At 37.5% G+C, this 26,203-nt stretch overlaps 1 protein-coding gene across 1 annotated transcript in view; it reads left to right on the top strand.

The window, feature by feature from the left end:
* The window catches only part of ROR2 (receptor tyrosine kinase like orphan receptor 2), a 154,373-nt gene that overhangs the window by 87,577 nt on the left and 40,593 nt on the right, over window positions 1-26,203 (top strand). The window contains exons 2-4 of the mRNA XM_065663083.1: window positions 8,385-8,462; window positions 21,202-21,489; window positions 22,543-22,573. Of these exons, the coding sequence (XP_065519155.1) occupies window positions 8,385-8,462; window positions 21,202-21,489; window positions 22,543-22,573 (397 nt within the window). The remainder of the gene's footprint in view (window positions 1-8,384; window positions 8,463-21,201; window positions 21,490-22,542; window positions 22,574-26,203) is intronic.

Consider the following 26,203-nt stretch of genomic DNA (forward strand, 5'->3'; position numbering starts at 1 on the left):
CAGCATGTATCCACATCTGGAAGCACTCTGCTCACTCTGTTTTCCACCTCAGGGCTCTACTCTCTTTTTATGATTGTTTTTTGGAAGAGTATAAGCAAATAATATCACATCTCTTTTCACACAGCAAAGTGTTTCTTGGCTCTGTTAATTAAAGACAAATAACAGAAAGGACTGTATCAAAGTACACTTATGCATCTGAGCTATTCCCTTGCTCTTCCCTCCTCCCCCCAGCAGCACAGGTAGTTTAAACAAGAGAAATACAAATTTCTTTCAGAGCAGACAACCATTATGACTTTATTGTACACATTCAGTTGTAATGCAAGAAGTCAAACAGATTCTGCAGTAAGAAGATTTTTCCTATCTAGACTGGACAAGCAGCTCCTTAGCAGAAATACTGTGTGGTTTAGATACTCTCAAATGAAGACATATAAATGTTATTAATATTATTTAAATAAATAAATCCATACTGTGAAATGATGAAAAGCGCATTAAATAACATCTCTTTTAAACTTTAAATTAGAATAAGTCATTTGCATATTTCAATGGCTAAAATACAGATCTGGTGTTAGTTTCCTTTACATCCTGGCATCCTTTCTTATCTTTGTCCTCCATTTTCTACACACACAGGTAAATGTGCACACACGCATACATTCACACAGTCATATTTAGTCACCAACAGTATTTGTGCTGGTCACAGGTGCTGGGAGTGCCCACTGGTGACTTGTCTGGCCATCGCACCTGCATGCTGAACTGCTCAATCCATACTTGTTTGATGGCTGTCAGTACAAGCTGAACTGTTAGAGGGGAAGAGACATTACTGTATATAGATTATAATTGATTACTCATAGTAATGAGAACTTTCAGTAGAAAATTAAGAATTTTAAGCACATGATCTAGAAACAAGATAATTTGTATTAAAAATGCCCTCTTTAAAAATTTAATCCGGTGTATTTAATTTTATGCCAACTGATCATCAGCAAAACCCAGAGTAAGAAATAATTTTGACTAGTGAGCAGCTGCTTCTCTTTGAACACAGTATTTGGTGTTGCATATTAGCAGCATAACTTGTAATATCATGTTCTAATATGACTTAGTGGAGACAAATCTCAAGTGGGCAGGTATAACACCAGATAGCCAGAAGCTTACTTTTCTATCTTCTTGGGTCTTTAAAAAAAAAAAGTGATGCTTGGTGATAGGAAAGAACGTGAGCATCTGTTTAATTATTGTATTTAGGGATGAGTATCATCCTATCATTGACTCATTTGCCAGCCTTTGCTTCTTAATATACTGATAACCCAGGCCTCCTGCCTTGGTGTCCAGGGTTCTCAAATCAGTGTTTTGTGTCAGGCACTGGGGTCTCAGAATTAATTATTCACTGGTATACACTGTATCCTTTCTGTCAGGAGGATGGCTATAATACCTACCCGTAAGTACTATTATAATTCAGAAAGTGCTTTTATTAGTATGAGCGTGTTATTTACGCTCACTATTTTCCAGAGAGTGGAGTAGCTGGCTGTAACCAGCCTGCTTTCCAAGACTGGAGCTGCAATTCTCGGTTATGAAACGCAATTAGAGAGTGAAACCCAAACAAAATGTAGCAAGGTGGGTTGTTTTTTTTTCACACTTAAAGTAGTTCCTCTGCCAGTAGTTGCTCACCCCATCAAAATAACCATTAGGATATGTAATAGCAGCTTCTACTATATTCTGTTATGCTCAGTTGTGATCTGCATTGTTTTTATATTGCCACCTAGACGGAGGGAGATGAATGTGTTGTTTTGTTTCAAATGCAGGGAAAGCATGTAAGAGTGTGCCTAAAAATAAGCCCATTTTCTGTGTCTGTCTTACTAGGAATGTTTTTCTGAATGGGAGTCTTAGAAGATTTCAGCCTAAGGCTGCAAACAGGACTGGCATTTTTGGATTCTAAATTATTTTTCAGAAAAAAAAAAAAGAGTGCTGTGAAAATCGTTGTTTATCCCAGTTGATGGAGTGTTATACTCATAAATCATGATTATTTTCAGCCTTTTGGTTGAGACTATTTTGTTTTCACAGCCAGAAGCAGTAAAATAATCAATCATAATGCCATGGATAATTATCATGTTGCTTGGTGTTCTTTGAGCTACTGCAGGTGTGTTCAGAGCCTCTATTGGTTGTGTTTAAACTGTGATTTTACAGCTGAGGTGGTGAAGAGCTTTGGAATGTACCCACAATTGTTTTATTATTTTTTTTAATGTCCCTTTTTTAACATAAAGCATTACTAACAAAGATCATTTATTATGAAATCCAGAATTACTTGTGTTTTTATTACAGTCTGAGGCTTTTATATACTCATTGGTATATTGACTTGAACTGCCTAACATATAGTTACATAGAAAAGCTATGTTTGTGATAGCTAGTAGACTCAGTTTCATTGTTGCTGAATTGGAAATGACATTGAAATGCATTTGTGGTTTAAAAAACCTCAAGTATTTCATGCTGTAAATACTGTGGAGTTCATTCTTCTTTATTAAACATTCAGAACAGTTTTACTGGCATAATTACATCTTAATTTATTTCCAAGTAGTCCTTTAATTTTTACTTTGCCTTACTAGAAGCAAAGCTAGTGGTCTGCAGTGACCATAGGGTTTCTCTGCCACATTGTGCAGGAATAAGGTTAAAGTCTAGAATTCCATGATCAGTTAAAAGTGACATAAATCACCACAGTCATCAAAAAACTCCCTCCTTCCTTTTCTCTGCCCCAGCTTCTTGCTTCCATGCTGCTCCCTTGCTTCTGCTGACTCAAACGCTAAAGGCAGCTGCATTGGGAGCCACATTAGGGAGCTAACCCTTCCCCTCTCAGCCCCTGGGCAACCAAGGCACGAAAGATTATGGGATACTTACTGCAGACATGATATTTGGATGCCCACATGCTTTTGAAAATCCTGGTAGACATCTGTCTGCATCTTTTGGCATCATGTGCTTTTAGCAATCTGGCCTAAGGTGACTTGGCCAGGACTCTGCAGGAAGTCCTAAGCACTGAAAATAGAATTTGGATGTTTATTTGTGCAGGTTGGGTTCCTATTTAATAATCCCCATTCTGTGTTGTAAAATAAGAGGAGATGGACTTTATTGTAACTTTATCCAAAAAAGTGTTTTGGCTGTGAATTAATAGGCTCATTTGTAATCTAAAGCATATCATCTTCAAAACTTGGTTGTGCACTAAAACTGCTGACTTAAAATGAGTATCTTCTTTTCCACAGGTGCTGTCTGGTTTACTGCAGTGTTGCAGCAGCTGTTAATAAGGGTTTCTCTGTGAATGAAATCTGAATAAATCTCTGTGTTTGGTTTGTCTCACTAAAATCTCTATAAACTCTCATTTTAAGTGGCATATATAATTTGCAAGAGGAGGAATCTAAGTTATTTCATAGCTAAGCTCAATGATGATAGTTGTATTATGAAGGGGTAAAAACTGACAGTACAATTGAAAATGCAGCTGTGTGGTTAATGTAAAATATACATTAACAGTATAAGGCATTAAAATAAATCAAAGTATTCACTGAAGTCTGCGTTTGAATCCCTGGTAATAATATTTTAAATGACTTCTCTGATTTTACTGTTTTCACACTGACTTAGTAGTACTTGGTGAGACACCTGGCTGGTGATAAAGAAGATAAACTGCATCTTCCGTTTACTTTTTCCTGTTTTGAAGGTTCATTGCAGCTCTGTGTGGAAATCAGGAATGATTTCTTCTCTGCAGTTTTGTGCTGATGGCCAGCTGATTTCTTTTACTGTGTTTACAGTGGTTTGGTGGTAGGTTACAAAGGATTGTTTTAATTTACAAAATCAAATTACAAAGTTCCTGCAGGAGCCTCATGAAGTCTGTGAGGCAGCTTTTTTGTTATCAACTAGTCTATCTTAGATCAGTCTGTGAGCACACACATTCACAGTAACAGAGATTGATGCAATATGCAGATTATCTTTTTATGTATTTAACTGACAAAAGGATGTTAAAGTATATGATTTTGAACATTAAGATTTTTTGAGAAATTACATGCTTTAACATGTGTATGTGTTTGGAATTTTATTTTAAATCAGTGATAAATTGTCAGTTCAAAATAAATAATGAAACCCTTTTCATTGTTACAGATCATAAACCTCAGATCTGCCTTCATCTTCCCTAGTGTAGTTCCCACATATTGCAACAGAATGCTTTTCCCAATACTTACTGAAATGAAACCATTTCAATGTAGCTACAAGGTAAAATAGAAAAAAAACCCAAACCCCAAAAAACCCCAACAACAACTAAAGAGGGTAAAATTCACACTAATGGAACAAGAGGTTTGCTTAAATAAGGAATGCTTATAAATTGCAGGAATTTATTCCATACAACTCAGCCCTGGCTCTTGTAAAAGGTTTCTTGTCTGTGTTTTCTACCAGCTTTCTGAAGGTTCTGTAACTTGCAGGCTGGCTTTGGTTTTACTTTAAATATAATTATTTAATGTTATTTTGATGTTAGAGCAGGCTTAGAAAAGCATACTCGGTTTCTAATGGTCTCATTGTGAGAGCTATTTATTACTATGAACTTAAATGAAAATAATTTTAGAGACTTTCAGATGGGTAAAGAATAAATTTTACCTAGCTAGTTAACATACTATCCTGTGAATAATATGCTTTGCAAGCTGATAGTAAACTAAATGCCTATTTTTCAGACCTCATGTTTGTCTGAGTAGAGCTACGACAAAAAGTGCAGGTTACTTCCCCCACCTTCAGCTATTTTTATGTGAAGCTGCAGCAGTTGAGCAACGTGTGCTGTGGAGGTCCTAATCTGCCATCACTATGAAAGGGGTGCACTGATTTTATGCTACAAACTGCACCTTTTGTAGACTATTCACCACCCTTTACAGGTCTGCCAAGCCCACTCTGCAATTGGTTGCCAGGGGCTGCAGATGTTGGAAAAGAGAAATTTCAATGAAAGGCCCTGATTCAGCAACCCAAGCAGCCTGCTTCCCCCAGCCAAAGTAATCAGATTGGCAGCTGAATCAACGGGTACAGTGGCCCCTTTGTTTGGGAGCTCCAGAGGTTAGTAATTGACAGAAGTTCAACAAAGTTTTATGAAGAAAAGAACAGAATATTAGAGGGTATTAGGCTGAAGAGAGAGAGTTTGGTAGTTTTATGTTATTGGAAGAAAGTTAGAACCTGAGTCAAGGGTTACAGCCACAGGAAGCAAAAGTTGCGTATTGCTGTTTAAATGTGAAAATAGTTTCAGCTCCAGAAACAGTATTATCGTTGAGTGGAAGGAATAGCTGAACAAAAATCTGCAGTTTTCCTAATGGTAGTTTGCATGCAATTGTTAGTGTTGAAGGATTTATTTATGAGCTTTATGTATAATGCTAGAAGGATGGTTGTTTTTCTCATAGCATCATAAGACAGAAAAAATCTTAAGCTGTCCTGTTCACCTTGGGAGAAGAAGCTGTATCTATGCCGTGTCATATACAATACATGCTTGCCTAATCTGCCACCCTGGAAAATTTCATTCACTGAGACCTGTACGTTTGAAGAATGCTAGCTGTCAGTCCATGCTTAATCTCCTTCAGACTAAGCATGGGTAGTAGTAATTTATTTTTTCTTTTTACTGGACATGTTTTGTAGACCAGCCTTATGGCACTAATTTTAGTAGTTCAGTTTTACCCATATCCATCTTAAAATGGAATACAAAAGATTGGAGAAAGCGCTCCAGGGCCTTACTAGCACTGAGTAGACTTGGAGGACTACTACTGTTTATGTGTTCCAATATGATGTTTGCTGTGTTTGCAATAGCTTGAGATTGTTGATATTTGTTCAGTTCTAATCCACGCAAGCCAAGTCGGTGTTGGCTTCTATGCTGATTATTACTCATCTCCCTGCTTTATTTCAAATGCTTAAAAATAACCTCTTTTTTCCATTATTTTCCAGGAATTGAAGTTAAGATGATGGGTCTATAATTCTCGGGCAGTTTTTTTCACCCTTTTTAGTAAATAATAGGAAATATTTGTGCAGTTTCCCATCTTCTAAGATCTCGTATGTGCTCTGCAAGAATTAAAAAGCAGTTATTAGCATCGCATGGCATTGCATCAGCCAGCCCTTAACGGCTCTAAGTTAATCAGACCCACTCTGGTTGAAAATACCTGAGTTCGTTATTCTCTTCCTGTGCAAGGCTGAGGCCTTGGTTTATCCCTGGTATCAATTATGATAACTTCCTCCTTGTGACTGGCTTTTTGATGAAGATTAATGTATTGTTTTGATGTCTGCTTATGGCCATGAGCATTTTGAAATCTGTTTGTTGCAATTACCTCTCAAGTAAGGAATGATCTGTGAACTCATAACCATTTCAGAGGGAAAAATTTAGCTCTTTTATGATGAATAGCATATGCCCTGTGATTTGACACTGTGATCATTTGGGCAATTTATTTTTCAAATGTGTGAAAGAACATTCCTTTCTCAATAACACAGGATGCTTGCTTGTGTACTTTATGGAATTTTCTCCTTTTCAAGCAGTGGAGTAACACATAATGCTGATAGGAAAAGGTATAGGAAGTAGGAAGAATAAAAGCAAAATGGGATACCCTTACTAAAATATGGACTAAACAAAGAGGGAAAAGGAACATAAGTTAAAAATCAGATAAGACAGAATCACAGAATCCCAAGGGTTGGAAGGGACCTCAAAAGATCATCTAGTCCAACCCCCCCGCAAGAGCAGGGTAACCTACAGTACATCACACAGGAACTTAACACTGCAGAGAGTTGGTGATGGTACTTGATATAGGGTACATCTGCACTACAGTGAGGGAAATTGGATAAAAAATGACAAAAAGAACTATTTATTACCTGTTGAGAAAAACATCATGGATTTACTCGTGTTAGAGAAAATGTGCGAAGTTATTAGTGTAAAATCAGAAAGAAGTGAGAGTAATAATTCAACAGGAATATACAGTTTTTTCCTTCAAGTTCTTCACAGCAGCGGGGTTTAATTCTGTTTAATCCAAGAGGAAAAGATTTTATTTGGTTGTAGTGACTTGTCATCTGATCAACAATCAGTTACGGAGTAAAAAACTTCATATTGATAAAAACTTTTCAGTGTTTTTAAATTGTGGTACAGAAACTTTAGGGTTAAAGCTTGGAATTAATAATACATGTGGTGAAAGTGGGATTTTGCAGATTACAGAAAATATGATTATTTCTTTCATAGAAGCAAATTTAAGTGACAGATCTGGTTTGTGTTTACAAATTCCAAAATACATGAAGGACTTTCAATTTTAAATTTGCTTAGTTATAGAGGCTTTGCTGGTAGGTAGTGTCTATGGTTGGTAATTGTTCTCTGGTAAAGTACACTGGAGATTAAAGCACATGGAGATTAATATTTTTTCCCAGATATAAACACAAGAGTGAATCACACAAAAATATTATTGAAACATTCGCAAATCAGCAAATGCTATTGTTTCTTTCCATCTCTGTCTTGAAAAGTTTAAAAAAATTAAGAGATAGAGGTCTGGGAAGGAGGGAAGCAAGAAAAAGATGTTTCTGTGTGCATTTATCTGAGCTTCCAAAGTTTTTTTGTGTTGTGAATTCCACTAAATGACTGAAAAAATAGAAATAACTATTTTAAAATTGAACATGTGGCATTAACCCAAAAGCACCACTCAGAACACAACCGAGTGTGCCTGAGAATGGGCTCCTACATGTAGTGTTTCATCTTGTGTATATTGGTGGATTATGATCACCAGAACAAGCAAAGCATGAGTACTTGGGGACTAAAAGAACAGGTTTGATACTTTTTTTTCCTTTTTTTTTTTTACTCCAGTGTCTCATCTTAGATGTATCTTCCTTGTGGTCAGTAAATGTTGCTGTCCCATTATAAACTTATGCAACATAGGGGAGGTCAAGCAGAAGCAGGGGAATAGAGGTGAACTTGCCTTGCTGACCATTGGTAAAAAATGAGATGTGATGTATCTCTTTTGAAATTTGACGTATCCCTATCATGCATTCATCCATTCACCCTGGATCAAGCAAATCAACAGAAAAGTCAGGCACTGAGTCTTCACCATACCCTCAGGGGTGTGAAGAGACTCTGGGAGGAGGGGATCTACAATGGCAATTTAAGATGCCACCATGTTGGCCACCCATTTCCATTTCTCCGTCCAGTCTGCCGATGAAGAGTGTCATTTCGTTGGCCTGTGCTGGGAGTAGCAGAATATGTCTGCCCAAGCCTTAGTTGCTCCAATTTGAAAGACAATGTGTTACCAGGGATATAGCACTGTCTTCACCATTACTCTGATTGGGGTGTCTGGGAATGAGCGCACAACTCATGTAGCATCAGTAGTACTGTATGTACAGCAGGAACCTTAATTCAATAAACTCTTTTTCCTTCCCAGGTGAAATGGAAATTCCAGAAGCAAATGACCCCTTAGGTCATGTGGATGGACTTGAGAGACCAATTCCAACACCTAAAGGTAAAATCATCAATTGTAGTAACTTTTTCTCCACCCCCCTGCAGGTCCAAATGCTTTCGTGGATCTGAAAATCCACGTATTTACTGTGTGTTGTGAGCCCAATTACAATCTGGTATAACTTCTTAAATCAGGACATTTTCAGTGTTCTAACCAAAGAAACATGTTTTCTCACTTTTAGTACAGATTTATTTATTTTGTGTGGATGCACTGCTATAGTAAAGTCAACACTGATGCTTAGAAAAAAGGTCAATTTTGTTAGCATAAAAAGCTCAGCCTTTTTACCTTGGGATTAGCATTCTCATCAAGATGAACACATGTTAAAGCCTATGAAGCTCTGAGGTGCTGGTCAGATGCTCTTTCTTGCAGCTTCTACTTCAGAGAATGTAAGTTTGAGACTGCCTTGGAATATAGTCTCTGTTTTCATAGATATTCAATATCATGTTATTAAGTGCTTCATTTGAATGCTATTTAGGTTTCTTACCTTAACTATGCTTACTAGAAGCTATTTTTTCAGACTTTTCCATTAATTTCTATACTTTATTAAATAAAAGAAGATGTATTCCATGTTTGTGCATCTCTGTGTTGTTACTTATCATCAGTGGCACCTGATCATCATGTGTTCTTCCCAGTTGGAAAGAGGACTTGGTGTACTCCTCAACCCTTTCCACTTCCTGAAGCTCCCAAATTATATTACAGGATTAAACTTTGACCTCTTTTATGAGAATATATTTCAGTAACAGCCATTCCTGTCAGCAATACTGTATACTACAGTTGTTTTATTCACTCCATACTCACATACCCACTAATTTTGGTGGGAAAAGGTCCATGTTTAATCTTTAACTGCATCTGACAAGCTTGTTTACTTGGCAGGTTGGTCCCACTTTACTCTTCTGTTATGTCTGAGCTTTTAAAGATACAGATTTAAAAGAAAAGTTTTTTTTCATAGGACATTACTTGGTTAAATTCTTGCTGAGGAAGGAGTTAGTTATTTCCTTTTTTGCAGGGCCACAGGCAATACCTGTCTAAGGAAGTAATTAATCACATCTCAAACATTTCTGCATCATAAGGATTTTCTATTTCCTTCATCAAAAAGAAGAGACCCTTGTTCTCGTATGACTGAATGGTGCTGAATCAGTTGTTAGTTCCCAAGATGCCTGGTCAGGAAATGGGTCTCATTTTGCTCCCCTTTTATTTTTGTGGCTACAGAATTCTCCAGAATAAGCAAAAATCTCTTGGTTGAAATTTTTTGTTTCTTTGGTTGGAATGTTAACTTGTGTGTTGCTATATCATAGTGAGGTAGCAGTTTTTGTTTAAAAAAAAACATTGGGCAGTTATGCTTCAGAGTTTGTGTATACTATTAAGACCATTAGAAAGAGTTCTTCAGCTTATTTCACCACATCAACCTTTTTTCCTTCCTTGAGAAACGTTAAGTTATTCTGTTTTGTTTATAACCTTTTTTTTTTCTGATTGTAGAATAGACTCCAAACAGGCCTGAAAATAGTAGTAAATGGGTTTTGCTAATGCCCAAAGTTAAAGCCACTTTAGAAGCACTAAATGTATTGGTCACTTTCTGCTCTAAATCCTCTGGAAGTCCTAAAAATTGGTTCTGTCTCCAAAGAAGTAACCAGGTTAAACATTATTATTGATAATGTGCACTTTAAATAAAGTTGCAAGTCTCTTCCTACAAGTGAGGCTAGCCGCCTGATAGTTCATGCGACAGGACCAAGACTTGGCTAGGGCTTTGAGGGGAATTTATCTTCCCCTATTTCCTTTAAGTGAGCATCCGAATCACCAGAAGAACAAAGCAATGTCTCACAGAAAAGCAGAGCAGAACACTGATCATTTGCTATAGACGAATTTAGGGCTGCTTTCGAATAAAAACAAAAGATTTGAAGTCAAATCTCCTCACAGTCCAGTGAGTCTTTGCAGAGATGATCCTTTCTTTAACCTTGATTTCACTCATAGAACCACAGAATCATAGAATGTTCAGGATTGGAAAGGACCTTAAGATCATCTAGTTACAACCTCCCTGCCATGGACAGGGACACCTCATGTTAGACCATGTCATCCAAGGCTCTGTCCAACCTGGACTTGAGCACTAGCGGGATCCAAGGATGGAGCATTTACCACTTCTTTGGGCAACCTGTGCCAGTGCCTCACCACCCCCACAGCATACCAGTCAAGCATCTATTTGGTAACTTTCTGTTTTACAACAAGTACTCAAACAAAGTCTTCCTGGTTCCTAAAAAGTCTCTTTCCCCTGTTAAAGAGGCAGAACAGTGTCAGCCCCATGCTCCACTCTGGAAACTTGCTGCCTGGGGGATCTTGTTCTGCTCCCTGCCCACCTTCCCACACTCCAGCTTTTCCTTTTGCTGGTGCTGGGGAAGGAGGAAGTTCTCTCTCTCTCTCTTTCACTGCAGCAGAAGGTTGGCCAGGACAAGGCCAACAGGGAGCTTTCCTTTCTGAAGCCCAGAAGAGAAAAAGAACATACCTGTTAATCGCAAACAAATGCAAGAGGTGTGGCACAAGCTGAAAACAAGTTTTTCTTTGGTGATGAGCACTGTTAGTGCATCATCATGGAGAGGCTCACTGCTCTTAGTCTTGTACTCTTCAAACAAGTCTGGTAAAAGTATTGAAAGGTAAAATACAAACTCCTCATGCATAGATGAGCTGCTAGTAAAATTCTATTGGCAGTAAAATAAATCTTACTTACAGTAAAATAATGCCTGATCATGGGAATGTTGGACCGATGCACCCTAAGAACTGCACAAGTAAGGACAGCCTGCAATAGCTGAGACATTGAGTGAGTTTAGTTGCTCCAGGCGCCTGACTTTAACTGTAGTTGGTCTGGGAACTTACTCTGGTTAAAGAGATACCTACATAAATCCAGCTTATGATTGGACATTGGCTGCTTTGACTTGACATAAGGTAACCTGTCAGGAATAACGTGCATGTTTTCTAAAAGTGATGGCCTTTAATTTACAGTACTGGTGCCTCACATGTTATCTGTTGTAGTCAGAGTTTGAGTAGCTGCTGTACTTGTCATTAGGGTTGGTGTAGCTGCTGTATGTGGAGTTGGAGTAGCTGTGTTGTCTGTTGCTGTCCTCAGATCCAGAGACATTTTTTCCCCTTTGAAGGTGCTGGATAGTGTTGCACAGGGCTCTGTAAGTGTAGGCCAAGCTGCAGCACGTTGCCATGATTTGTCCCTCTCTGGTATGACCAGGATGACAACACACCTCATTTAAGGCAGGTCTCAAGGGTACCTAAAGGCCATTCAGAACCTTCAGAACTCTCAAAAGATGCTGTAAATAGTCTGGTGGCGGGGCTGAGAATGTAAGGGAATGTCTCCTTCATAGGTTGACCACCCGAGGAGGACAAAAAAAAGTGTGCAATTGGTGCAGCCCACTTACTCCATGTAGCATCGGTTGCATGATGTGTAGAGGAGACACGGGCAGCTGGGGTGCCAGGAGGAGCTGTGCTTCAGTGCCAATCACTTCCGAAGCAGCTCAAACCCCTTTGTAGGCTGTCAGTATCTCTTTCTCAGTTGGGGTATAGCTGGCCTCATATCCTCTGTATCCCCGACTCCAAAAGCCGAGAGGTCGACCTCGAGTCTCCCCTGGAGCTTTCTGCCAGAGGCTCCAGGTAGGACCATTCTCCACAGCTGCAGTGTAGAGTACCACATCGTAACTGCACTTCTGTGCCCCCAGAAGATCTGCTCCTAAATGAGCAGTAGCCTAGAACAGGTGTTACATGCCTCTTCACAGTCTCATCTGGGAGTCAGAAAACAAGAAAACAAAATCATTCCACCTGGTAGAACTGAAAAATTAGTATATTTCTCTTAATAAGAGAGCTTAAATGCACTGATTTTGGTGTGGAGGACGATGTGCACATTGTGACAGTATTTTTGATGCTAATTGCCCTTCACTCCTGCATTGGCTCTAATTAGTTCTGAAGTACATTTGAAATGCGTGTGATCCAAATAATTTATTCTACATGCTTCTGGCTGCATTTTTGTACATTGAGATCACAAATGGTATAGAAGATGGGACACAAATAATGGGATTAAAGTAGGCTCTAAAAGTAGCAGTTGGTCTGGAAATATTATGTGACAGTATATAACAGCAGAGTTTCCTTAATTGTTCATGTGTACTTTGTAAATAAAGCAGAGGGGTAAAGAACTGGGAAGATTGTTTTGTATTTAGGAAAATGGTCTGTGCAAAAAATCCTGAGTGTTAGACTTCTAACTCCCCTGCTTATTAGGATGGTGTATTTTCAGTCCTGATTTGCCTGGGGAAAGTCTCTTTATTGGACTCTTACCACCCACCAAGGTGTGATCCAAGTCCCTAAAACTTGCACTTACATCATTGTTGCTGTACACATCTCTAGAAAGAAATGCTTTGAATTTCATCAACTTCTATGTTTGTTTTCTCTTATGATGTTGTTCAGTTCTTTATACTCCCAGATAACTCTCTAACATTTTGATACTCTCTATAGATTACCTGACAATTCTTTATACTTATTACTGTATTCATAACACAGTAAATTTGGGAACAGTGTTGTCTTCTTCAGGCCATTCCTTGTTAATAAGCAGTCATTCCATAAGCTAAAGTATGCCTCCTAAGTGAAAAAATAGGTCTTATTCCAGGAAATTACTAAGTTGCTTCTAATGTGAATATCAGTACATTAATTCCAAAAAATGTTTTCGCACAAAATTTTTTATATTGGATATAAGATTATATTAGTCTTAAAACACCATCACAGAAGGTTGTCATAGTTGTGATGAGAGAGGCCATGTTCTTTTATTTATATCTAACAAAATGAACAAAGTTGTTTGAAGAAAAAAATTAGAAAGGGTGGGGAGGGAGAAAAAAAGAAAAAGCAAGGGACTGAGGGAAAACAAAAAAATCCCACATAGTTTTTTAAACAAATCACAATATACATATTTTTAGTGGTTTTGAATATTGGAATATTTTATGCCGTGAATCTGCAGTTATGCAGACAAAAATATTTGTCTTTTTTCTTTAATAGCTGATTTTACATTTTAAATCTAAAGCCAACACTTGCTGTAAGTTGTGATGTGTTCTGTAATACCAAACAGATGCATTGATGGGCTTTTTCAACTGTTGGATAAAGTTACTTAAATACGCATATATGTCTTGTCAAGAAATCTGTATTCCAAAACAGTGATAAGATACATATGCAATTATTACTACTTGTTCTAAAAAGATTGTTGCATCTTCAGGTATCTAGCAATTTATGACTCAAAATTTCCTTTCTTTTTCTCAGAAACTGGACATTCAGTGTTTGTTTCCCTCTCACAATGCAGAAGAAAAAGGGAATGAACTGTTCCACAAAAATGGATGATTGCCTCATATCCTCATTATTTCAGGAACACAAAAAGATGTGAAACTCAGTATAGTATCACTCATACTACCACTTAGCTTATGTCAATTTGAGAAATCACTTAAAATCCCCTTGCTTTAGATTTCCCATTTGAAAAAAAATTGGTTATAATTTTCCCATAAGACTTCAATGTTCATAAATGACATGGAGGCCATCACAAAGCTGGTTTGGTAATTATGAATGTATACTTACTTTAAAAACTGTATCAGGAAAAAAGAAGCAACAACAACAAAAAATTTGAATAGAAATCAAAACTCCAGTTGAGAACAGCTAAGCCAGAATTAACTTGATCTAAAGTAACTGAGGTGGTTTAAAATGTTTTATAGAATGAACTTCAAAATGACAGCTAAGATCTTAAAATAGCATAAGCAGAGCATTTATTTTATATTGTGTTTATGCCAAGAATAGCACATATGGTTTGAGCCAATAACTTGGACATCTAAGTGCCAGAATAATACAAACAAAACTAAAAAAAAAAAAAAAAAAAAAAAAAAAAAAAAAAAAAAAGCATATGAGGTCTCAGTGATAGTTGCACCTTTTATGTTTTTAGCTTATCGTCTATTCTTGTGCATATCTTTGCAATGATTTGACACATAAGGGAAAAGTTTATATTCTTGCCAAAACATGCACAATAGACCTGTCGTCTTTATTTTGATTTGTTGTGGGATTCTGTTTGATATACCAAATTTATTTATTTTAAAAATATGAAGTACTGGCAACTTAACAAAGGCATTTGAAAATATGAAATAGTTTTGCCAAAATTCATGTCAATCATTTCCCTAAACTACTTTATTCATAGAGTATACGGAGTATGATAAGATAACATAATATACAGATTAAGTTGCATTATCTTGTCATAGCTTCTTGACAGAACAGTTTTTACTCTGTTCAAGCAAAATAAATATTAATATTGGTTGTACACTATGTTAGAAACCATAATAAAAGGAAAATTTAATTTAGACTGTCTTTGCCTACAGCAAATGAAGAAATATCCGCCAGATAGCTTTTCTCTTTGAAGTACTTCAAGCCAAACCAAAGACGACTGAAAGCAAAGGAATGATTTTCCTTCATTTCAATGACCCTTGGAAACAAGCCAGAGTGTGGAAAATAGTATATAACAATTGTATTTGTGTAACACAAAAAATTGTTGGCCAATATACTTAGATTTTTTAAAATTTTCTATTTGATATCAATATCCCAAATTAAATATGTATTATATGACATTTATTATATGACATATTTTAATGCATATAGATTTTTATTATATGACATTTACAGGTTTGATTATTATATGATATTTACAAGTTTGGTAATGCTGTTTGTGCATAGCAAGTCCAAAATATTTTATAGAGAGTATTTATTCTTTGTTTTTAAACAGATGAAAAAAACAGTTCAAGTTTTAAAAAATTCCAGCTGACCGATGCTTAACACAAAATGCAGAACACAAGTTCTAGTTCTAGTGCCTTCACATTTAGGTTTTTTTCCATACATGATCCAAATGAATATTTATTAAGAGAGGAAAAGAACTACATTGGAAGAAATTTGTTTTGCACATTGTTGAGGTCCCAATTTATCCTGGGAAACAGTTTCTTTTTCCCTAAACCATTGCATCAAACTGTCATCCACACAGTGGCTGTGGTTTGACGTACTTCACAAAAAGTAACTGCTGATTATCACCACAGAAATTAAATAAGGAGAACATTCTTAAGCACATGGTTGGTTGAATTTTCCACTTGGTTTGAAAGGTTTGCAATTACGGGTTATCTAAAGTGGACACTAAATAACAGAGCAGCATAACATATGTCTGCCTGCTCTGTCATACAGTTACTTTAGATTCAGTAAGTATATCAACATCAGACTTCAGCATAATTTCTCACAGAGGAAATGAAACTAGCAAACAGAGAGTGTGCACTTTAGGGTATGGACAGTGGCAGTGGACAGGCAGTGAGCTGCTCCACTGCTCATGAGCTGCTCTGCATAACTTTGAAGAAAACAGAAGTGCTTTGAAGTTCAGCAGGTTAAGATATTAGTTATTTGATTTTTAATAACAGGGTAATATAAAACACTGCAGAAAATGCCTGTAATATTGGCAGAAGAAATAGTGAACTAAAGCCAATTCTGACCTGCAGGAAATGGATTCAGTTACACTAACTTCAGGGGAAGTGTATCTAATCACACTGGGCCGGGAATAATCCAGAAATCCTTGGCATTGCTTATGGTGGTAATATTTTTGTTGTAGTAATTAATAGAATCTAATTCATAAATTTATATTAAATAATTTGGATTGATTAAAAGCTATGAACCAAGTTGCTTTCTACAGTAAGTCTGATTTACTTGCCAAAACAGAAAGATTTAACATGGATTTAATCTTGAGTTAATAATGTATGTTGGTCCTAATAAGTAAACTTAGTATCTGTTTTCATCCAAATTTAATGTAATAACCATGATTAACCTGAAGTAAAGACTCAACCCTGTTCATTTCATATCAGGAAAAGTGAAATACTGGTAAGCGTTTGACCAAGCTGTAAGTTGACCGATGGCACAAAAACTGACCAGTGACACAGGAGCAGTGTAGTCCTTTCATATACTTCTGCATTAAGAACAAAAAGGGAATCAAAGTAGCAGAAAAGCCAGACTCCCTGGCTGCCAATTTACAGTGCTTGAATTGGCCCCAACTTTAAAGAAGACATCTTCTCTGCCTCATTGTCTTCATTGGAATCAAGAACATCTCTTAGCCAGATGACTGCCCCTCTGAGCTAGCTCCGTTTTGGAAGTGGGCCAACTTCTTCCCAAAATAAAGACCTTAAAATTGTCTCTTTTGCCTCCCTTGTGTGAGCACGTTCAGGCTGCCCCTATGATAGCTGAATTACAGACCCATAGAACCACAGGACTTCTCACACTGGAAGGGACCTCAAAAGATCCATCTGTTCTAACATTTTTGGGGGAGCCTAGACAAGATCATCTGGACCCTGTCCAATCATACCTTGAAAACCTCCAGCAGTGGGGACTCCACCACACGTTTGGAAGATTGTTTTTCAGTGAGTGATTGTTCTTATTGCAGAAAGTTTCTTTCTTCTATTGAAATGAAGCCTCTCCTGATGGAACTTATACACACTGCTGCTCCATCCTCCATCCTCTCCATATTCTTGTAGAGACCTTTTAAGTCCAAGAAAACTGTGATGAGGTTACCCCCAAGCCTTCTTTTCTCCAAGGAGAAAAGACCTAATTCCTTCAGGTCTTTCATCACAGGGCAGATTCTCCAGCCTTTTGGTGGTCTTCCCTCCTTTGGACACTCTTCAGTCTTTCTGGTTTTAATTTTGGGGGCCAGAACTGGACAAAATAATCTTGGTGTGGCCTGACAAGCACTAAGTAGATCAGGATGATCATGTCTCTATGTCTGCTAGCGATGTACAGCCCAGGATCCGATTAGCCTTTGTTGCCACAGCAGCAGTCTGCTGACTCGTGTTGACCTGCTAGTTCACCAGGCTCCTCAGATCCCTTTCAGCAAGCTTGCTCCTCAGCCTAGCCTGTATGGAGCTGTTTTGTCTGACCCAGGTGCAGGACTTTATACATATATGTGTTAAAATCATAGAATCATAGAATAGTTAGGGTTGGAAAGGACCTCAAGATCATCTAGTTCCAACCCCCCTGCCATGGGCAGGGACACCTCACACTAAACCATCCCACCCAAGGCTTCATCCAACCTGGCCTTGAACACTGCCAGGGATGGAGCACTCACAACCTCCCTGGGCAACCGATTCCAGTGCCTCACCACCCTAACAGGAAAGAATTTCTTCCTTATATCCAATCTAAACTTCCCCTGTTTAAGTTTTAACCCATTACCCCTTCTCCTGTCACTACAGTCCCTGACGAAGAGTCCATCCCCAGCATCCCTATAGGCCCCCTTCAGATACTGGAAGGCTGCTATGAGGTCCCCACGCAGCCTTCTCTTCTCCAGGCTGAACAGCCCCAACTTTCTCAGCCTATCTTCATACGGGAGCTGCTCCAGTCCCCTGATCATCCTCGTGGCCCTCCTCTGGACTTGTTCCAACAGTTCCATGTCCTTTTTATGTTGAGGACACCAGAACTGCACACAATACTCCAAGTGAGGTCTCATGAGATCAGGGGCAGGATCACCTCCTTCGACCTGCTGGTCATGATCCTTCTGATGCAGCCCAGGATACAGTTGGCTTTCTTGGCTGCGAGCACACACTGAAGCCAGCTCATGTTCATTTTCTCATCGACCAGCACCCCCAGGTCCTTCTCCGCAGGGCTGCTCTGAATCTCTTCTTTGCCCAGTCTGTAGCTGTGCCTGGGATTGCTCCGACCCAGGTGTAGGACCTTGCACTTGTCATGGTTGAACTTCATAAGGTTGGCATCAGCCCACCTCACAAGCGTGTCAAGGTCCCTCTGGATGGCATCCCTTCCCTCCAGCATATCAACCGGACCACACAGCTTGGTGTCATCGGCAAACTTGCTGAGGGCGCACTCAATCCCACTGTCCATGTCACCGATGAAGATGTTAAACAAGACCGGTCCCAACACTGATCCCTGAGGGACACCACTCATTACCGGTCTCCAGCCAGACACCGAGCCAATCCATGTTTAACTCTTATGAAGCTCCATGAAGGATCTTTTTTCAGCCTGCCCAGGTCACTTTCTAAGATGTTCTGTACCCATCATCACCCAGTTTGGTCTCAACAAACTTGCTGACAGTGCTTTCAGTCTCATCTTCCAAGTCATTTATGAAGATGCTGAACAGTGTGGGGTCCAGTATGAATCCCTGGAGGACTCCATGTGTGACATGCTGCCAGCCTGAGTAAAAACTGTTGATAACCACTCTCTTGAGTGTGGCCTGTGAGCCAATTTCCTGCCCATCTTGCAGGCCACACATTCAATTTGTACCTTGCCAGAACTATTCCTTGGGCTGGTACTTTCATGGCCCTGCATTACAGCTCCACTCCTCTTTGACACAACAGCTCATCACCAATTACCATGACATGATGTCCTTGCACTTCCACAGTGCCCTAGTTGTTCTGCTAATATTAGAATAATTTTTCTGCTAGAATTAAAAGAATTTTTCAGCTTTTCCAAGTTTCCACCTCTTTTCACGAAGTGAGTCTTCTGACTCAAGTGGTATTACTGAGTATGACAACTCTTTTTTGAAAATACTTCAAATAAGTGCAAACTTACTTCTTCATTGTATACTTTGTGTCCATGGTGCTGATGAGAATAAACTACATACTGATTATGAAGAAGTGGCAAGATGAGCAATGGTACTCCCTAAATAATGAGCTAAGAGTGAAATAGTCACGGAAACTCCTTTTCTAACTTCTGGTAGGATAAATCGTCCTTTCTTTTTTACTGCTAGAAACGCTTATATATGCAAAATTTTGGCTTAAGTAATAGTTTTAATAAGCTGCTTCTATTCCTTATACCAACAAGGTAATTTGTTCTGTATCTGTTCCTTGTCAGAATGTCATCCTAGTAATTCTAATTCATCAGCTATGAAGTGTAACTGGAAACCACAGCAAATGATACTGTTGTGGCATGACATTGTAGAAAGCATTCTTGTATTTTTGCTCCCTCTTTTATCAGGTGTTTGAAATTTTTTGTGTTCTGTCAGAATGTTTTAAAATCTACTAAAGATTTGTGAGATAACTATACAGAAAACTAATGCAAAATTCCATACAGAATAATTTTTTATTTTGTAAGATAAAAGAATGACAAAAAAAAATAAACAAAAACAAACCTGTAAGCTTGCAGTGTCATGTAGAGATTATATGTATTTAGGTTTACTTTATTTTCTATTTAGTGACACACTAAATTCACTAAATTGCCTACACTGTGGTTTTGTATTATTCATTATAGCAGGATTTCTTTTCAAAGGCCAGTGGTAGAGTACAACATTCTTATCAGTTTTCCAGCAAGATCTGGCTTTGCAAATTCATTATATTCTGATGTTCATCTCAAATGTAAATCAAAGCAGAGCACCAGTTTTCTGCAGGTATTTCAGCAATCAGGCTGTGAATGTTGACCATTGCATTACTGTGTTAGATTCCTGCACAGTAGCACACTATTTCCTAATTACAGAACTGCAAAATAATCTAACTGATAGGAAATGGCACATGTGAACATCCATCAAAGTGATTTGATATTTGGATCCAGCTGACATAAAAATATATTATGAAGTATTCTTGATGCTGTATGTATAAATAGTATAAATTGATCAAAACAAACGTAAGAGGAGTGTGACAGCTAGATACTTGTTTGTTTTGACAATCTCATTATTTCAGTGTAATTACACGCTTTCATGCTTTCAGCGTGTGATGTGTGTCAGTAACAGGACTCCTAACGCCTAATCAAATTTAAAAATAATAACCTACAGAAGATTTGACTGCCAAGTTTTTACAGTGTTCTTCAATCATTTCCTTTTTTTATCACTTGAGTTCACCAATCTAGTGCTTTTAGTTTAACCATTTATAAAACTAAACCCATGAAACTTGATTACTCAATATCCACACAGACATTTCTTTGTCCGACTTAGTACTATTTTAGGACTTCATGTAAAAAAATGGCAGCCTATAATCAATTTGAAAGTGCCTTCTCTATCATAGGTTTCTTCTGCAATTGAGATACCCTTTCTTTAAATTCAGCTGGTCTAGCGAAAGGTGGTCCTGGTCTAGGGGGCTTGGAACCAGATGATCTTCAAGGTCCCTTCCAACCCAAACCATTCTATGATTCTGTGAACGTGAGACTTACCATCTTTAAAATTCAATTGAGATATAAACATATCCAAATTAGGTTCATCGTAAGATTTTTCTGTCAGACGAGTATCTGGCAAGTCAATACTTAAAAGTAACTTTTTCAGTTTTCTTTATTTTTAAGACAAATATATGGCCATCTAAGAAGATGAAGTGGTAAAATTATAATGTTATTCTAATATGGTTGCAATTGGGATTACTTTTCTATGCAATAATGGTACAGCTTTCTGTTATAGTACTGTTTTCCAAGAGATGTAAAAAATAACCAGAAAAGGGCATTATTGCTTCAGAATAGGTATTCACAAAGGGAGTTATGATTATAATAGTATAAATTTATGCTTGACTTTCTAATCTGCATAACTACCTGCAGACAAAGATGAAGTCAATCAAGAAAGAAAAATTGGAGTGTGATGCTATACTGTCTCTAAGACAGTGATTTCCATTTTTTGGAGTACATGCTTGAAAGAAAACTGAAACTGTTTCCAAGAACCTCTCTTAAAAATGTGCCTTTGGGCAGTCTTGTATTGCAGCCCAAGTGAAGTTTGATCTTTTCTGACCTTTTACATCCTTAGGTTACTTCCTGACCTTTCTGGAACCAGTAAACAATATCACTGTAGTCCAGGGGCAAACAGCAATCCTCCACTGCAAGGTAGCAGGAAATCCATCTCCGAATGTCAGATGGCTGAAAAACGATGCTCCAGTGGTTCAGGAGCCAAGACGGATCATCATCAGAAAAACAGATTATGGTTCACGTCTGAGAATCCAAGATCTGGATACCACAGACACAGGATACTACCAGTGCGTGGCTTCGAATGGGATGAAAACAATAACTGCAACAGGAGTGTTGTTTGTAAGGCTCGGTGAGTTCCTAGTTCTATAATTGCTCAGTCAGCTTTGTAAGACTAAGTATTAGTTTTCACAATAGCATAAGGAGAAATGATGTTTTAAGAAGAATTCTCAACACAAAAGGAAATAAATAAATCCACTGACTGGGGCCTCTCCGCCAGTACAAAATTTCTTGGTTGAACTCGATACCCACTTATTGGTAATAAAAGAAAATAAATACAGATGGAAAGGTCTGTAAATACGTAGTGAAGAAAAAATTTTAAAGGCATGCCAGGATAAAGTACAAAAAGATAACGTTTCATTGCCTGGACTGCTGAACTCTGTAAAAAAAAAAGGTGAAGAGAAAAATAAGAAGACATCTTCTACATGATGTTCATAGTGCTAGGCCCTTCCTTGCAAAATGCCATGTCTGTATTGCTACGTGAAGCCTGGCCTCAAATTCTGCCCTTTGATAGCTGAAGGTACATCACTCCTTTCAAGAAGTACTTATATTGCATTTTCAAGACTTAATCATCCAGCCTGAAAAGGAAGGTTTTATTTAGTTTGCTTCTGAAGCAATGAGGAAAATAATTCTAGAGATACTTTCTTAAAATTTCTTTTTGATTTTGTGATGAAAATAGCTAACTCCACAGTTTACTTTGTCGTGATTCATTAAGTACTGGGTATTGGACCTTGTTCCTGCTGTAACAAAGGTTAAGAGCATGCCCTTGTCATACCATAAAGTCCAATAGCAAGGCTCAGGTGGGACTTATTAGGAGGTGAGTGGGGCGTCAAGATAACACATTGTCTTTTTGGCAGCCTGTTTTTTTACGGTGGGAGATATTTTCTAACAAAAATTAAGTTCACTCAAGTTGCTGCTTGAGCAGACAGAAGATTCATGTGATTTTTATTTGTGGCTTTGAAAATGGCAATATATAATTATGTGCAGGAACGCAGAGGGTTTTGTTTGAATTTTAAGACAAACCTTCCTTAAAGAGACAGTTTTCTTTAGATTGCTATTGACTTTTTTTATGCTGTTGTCCTTGAGCCAAAGTTGCCAGCAATGTTTGTCTGTTTTGTGTTTACAGGTCCAACAAACAGTCCAAATCACAATCTTCAGTAAGTACTTTTTTAGAAGATTACTTAATGCAGTCGCACAATTTTGTTCTGTAAAAATTTAGTTCATAAACTCAGTAAACACTGCCTGCAAACACAGTGTGATTGCTAAAAATACCTAATTTGCTTGAAAAGTCACAGAATGGATGAAGCTTTTTCAGACAGGGATAACATTGTATTATGGTGGGGTTTGGTTTGATCAAATTTTCTTGAGCAACTTCTGCTTGCTTATTTCATATTTTGGACAAGCAAAATACCACAAAGTCATGATGTTTGAACAGTAATTGTTTACAGGGCAAGTATGGGCTGGAAGAGTGGTTAAAAATGAATGGGTAAAGTGCTTATGTTGCTGTGGCTGTAAATTAACCCCTATTATATTATTATAACTTGAAAAATCATATAAGACTAGAATGTCTTTCAATAGCTAGGTAAAACCTCTGTTTGCTATTGTTGTTTGACTTTGGTAGTGATTCGGTGATATTTGTTACCTGCCTGGGCTTACTTGCTGATGCAAACATAAGGATGAAAATAGAGCAGTTATGTGTCATCATTATTGCTTTATGTGTTAGCTTTAATTTAAATACTTTGTATTGTATGATTTCTTGAAACAGATTCTGCAGTTGATTGATCAATGGAGTAAATTAATGCAGTCTGAGGCCTTTAGATGTGTTAATGGCATAAAGTTAGTGTTGGTGACAGACTAATTAAAAATAAGAGTAAAAGCAAATTTGTAAAGACACATGGATGCTTTTCAGAAGTACGTTATTAATGAGTGTTTGTGATTCAGTGTTCCAGGCCAGGCTGAATGGAGCCTTGTGTGACATGGTCTAGTGTGAGGTGTCCCTGCCCATGGCAGAGGAGTTGGTAACAGATCTTAAGTTCACTCAAACCCAAACCATTCTATGGTTCTGTGATCTCTGAACTCCCAACACCTTGAGTGGAAGCACTTAAATAGCTGCAGTGGCCCAACCACTAATCCACCCATCTTGCATGTACCTCAGTCAGTCATCTTACATATATAAAAATACTACCACACGGTACACATTCTTGTATTTTATAGATGCAGAAAGTGAAATGATTTTAAAGGATTTTAACATTATAGGGATTTAATAAGTTTTCTTATTTTTGTTATAATTGATTGCTAACTATTGAAGATTCAAAACAGCCGTTCATGACATAGTAAAAAAAAAAAAAAAAAATTCATTTTTGTAACCCCCGAAATCTTAGCTCAGAACTTACAGCACTTTGGAAAACTGTTATGCGCCTGATCTACAAAAGAGAAAAATAGCAAGATATCAGGAAGCTGCCTGATCTTTTATGAGATAAGAAGGCAAAGACTTTTACAAGAGACATCAAACTGAAATATACATAATGAAGTACTGAACTAAAGTTCAGAGAACAGTTCTCAAATGCAGCTGAATATCTAGTAAGCTCCAAGTACGATGTGAAAAACTGGTAACCGAATTTTAAATTTCTTTAATTCTTTTTTTAATTGAGTAAAAAGATAATCTGATTTCATCAACTTACTAATATTTCAGAAATATCAACATAAATTTAAAAAAAAAATCCAACTGATAAAGTGGAAAACAAATGTACAGTGTGACACATATTTCTTAATTAAATTCCCCCCCAAAAGTGGAAGTGAATTAAGGTTCCTGAGCCATCTTTCTTTCTGATTTTGCTTAGGTTTTGCCTTGACTATTCAAGCTTTGTTGGCTTTGAACTAAAAGAAAGAAAGAAAGAACAACTAAAAAAATCCTGTCATTTGGATTATGACACCTCTAAAGCAGTCTTGTACCAATGGTGTTGGTGGTAGACCTGGAAGCAGTAGTATACCATTGTTGTTTTGGGCCTGCCATTAAAAGGTGAAGAGTATACTGATGATAGATTTTTTTTTTTTTTTTTCTAATATTCAACAGATTAAAGGGAAAGTTGAAACTTGAGAAAAACAAGCTCAGGTCAAAGGTTGAGTGTGAAGTCGTGAGGGACTTATCACATGAGGTCCAGGAGCTTCCAGGGATTACAGACCTTTGCCTTATTGCATGCCTGATCCTGTTTCGATTTTTTTTTGTCTTTTCTACTTAATAACGTCTTCATCTTTCCAATGTTCCCATCCTTCCTTTTGATACTGCCTTTCTTTTCTTTCTCTTATGCTCACAATTGTCCCTGTGTTTCTCTGTTCCATGCCCACAACCTAGTCCTTCAAATAAAATAATTTGGCAGTATTATTTTTTACTTTTCAGAAACTGATTATGATTTTTTTACCTGAATATTTTGGTAACATTATGCAGGTCAATTTGTAAGCCAGGGAAGAGGAAAAAGACAAAAGAAATACCTAAGTGCTTGGAAGCAGTCCACGTGGAACAAAAGGTTCTTTATTTTTGCTGGCTGCACAGCACAGTTTTGCATTGAGCCACCTGAGAGCTGTTTCTCCTGGCATTAATGCTTCCAAAAAGACACGCTTGAGCAGAAGTGCTGAAACCTAAAACTGTTGTAACTTGGTTTAAAATTATACCTAAATGAATTATTAAGGGATAAAAACCATTACCTGTGTAGACACCACCTAGCAAGGTATTTTTATTCAGTCCATGTGTTCTGCTGCGGATTTCTAGAAGTTTTCGACAATTAAAGATTGTCAAAGATCAGATGTGCATTATGCAGTCAGACTTGCCAGTGCAAAAAAGGGCCTTGACCTTCAAGTAGTGAAGTTGAGACATTTCCACAAAAATCTGAAAGTAAAAACTCTCAGCCAAATACTTTGTCTTAATCTGATGTAGATTCTTTTGAGAGGATGAAGAGGTCTTTATTTTCTGTGAAGGTCTGTACCTGTAAGAATTCGTACATATTTTTCTGTAGAAGTGGGGTTATACAATCCATCCTAATTATAATCAGAAGTATAAAAATTACTGAATAATAGCTAGTACAAATTTTTTACAAAAGAAAATCAAAATACAGTCAGAAAACCAGTATCTGACCAGCCTTTGCTGTCCAAAACCTGTGCTATTAGAGGACTTTTCTACTAGAGAACAAGCCAGCTGGTTAAATAATTTCTCTCACTACACAATGCTATTACCTTTTGTTTCATTGCTATTATTAACTTTTTACCTTCTAAAGAGAAATATGTTGTCTGTTCAGGAAGGTATGAGTGAGTGGAAACAAAATAAATGGCAGGGGTTTGGAACTAGATGATCTTAAGGTCCTTTCCAACCCTAACTATTCTGTGATTCTATAAATATGTAGCAAATTAACAGAGAATATTTTTTAGCATGATTTAAAAATAAGCAGCAGGTGTTTATCTCTTGGAGTCAAGCATAGGCGGGCAGAAACAGTTGTCTTTCTCTCTAGAGGTGTTCCTTCTACAAGATGATGTTAATTTAATAGACTGTGTGTTCTCTAGTCTAATGTATGATTCTTTTGAACAATTAGATTGAATTTTACCCATGGGGCAAATTCCTGGTTTGAAGCCATTTAGAGTTCTCATTCAGGCTGTGACTACAGTGGTGCCACCTTGAAAGGAACTTGGGATAGAAGATGTCTGACAGTTTGTTGTCTCTGAGGTGTCTGGAAAATCTGATGAGTGATGAAGGCACAACAGTACAGGCAGAAAGCAGTAGCTATAAACTCATCCTTTGC

This window comes from Lathamus discolor, chromosome Z, assembly GCF_037157495.1.
Source record: "Lathamus discolor isolate bLatDis1 chromosome Z, bLatDis1.hap1, whole genome shotgun sequence".
In the NCBI taxonomy this organism is placed as follows: Eukaryota; Metazoa; Chordata; class Aves; order Psittaciformes; family Psittacidae; genus Lathamus; species Lathamus discolor.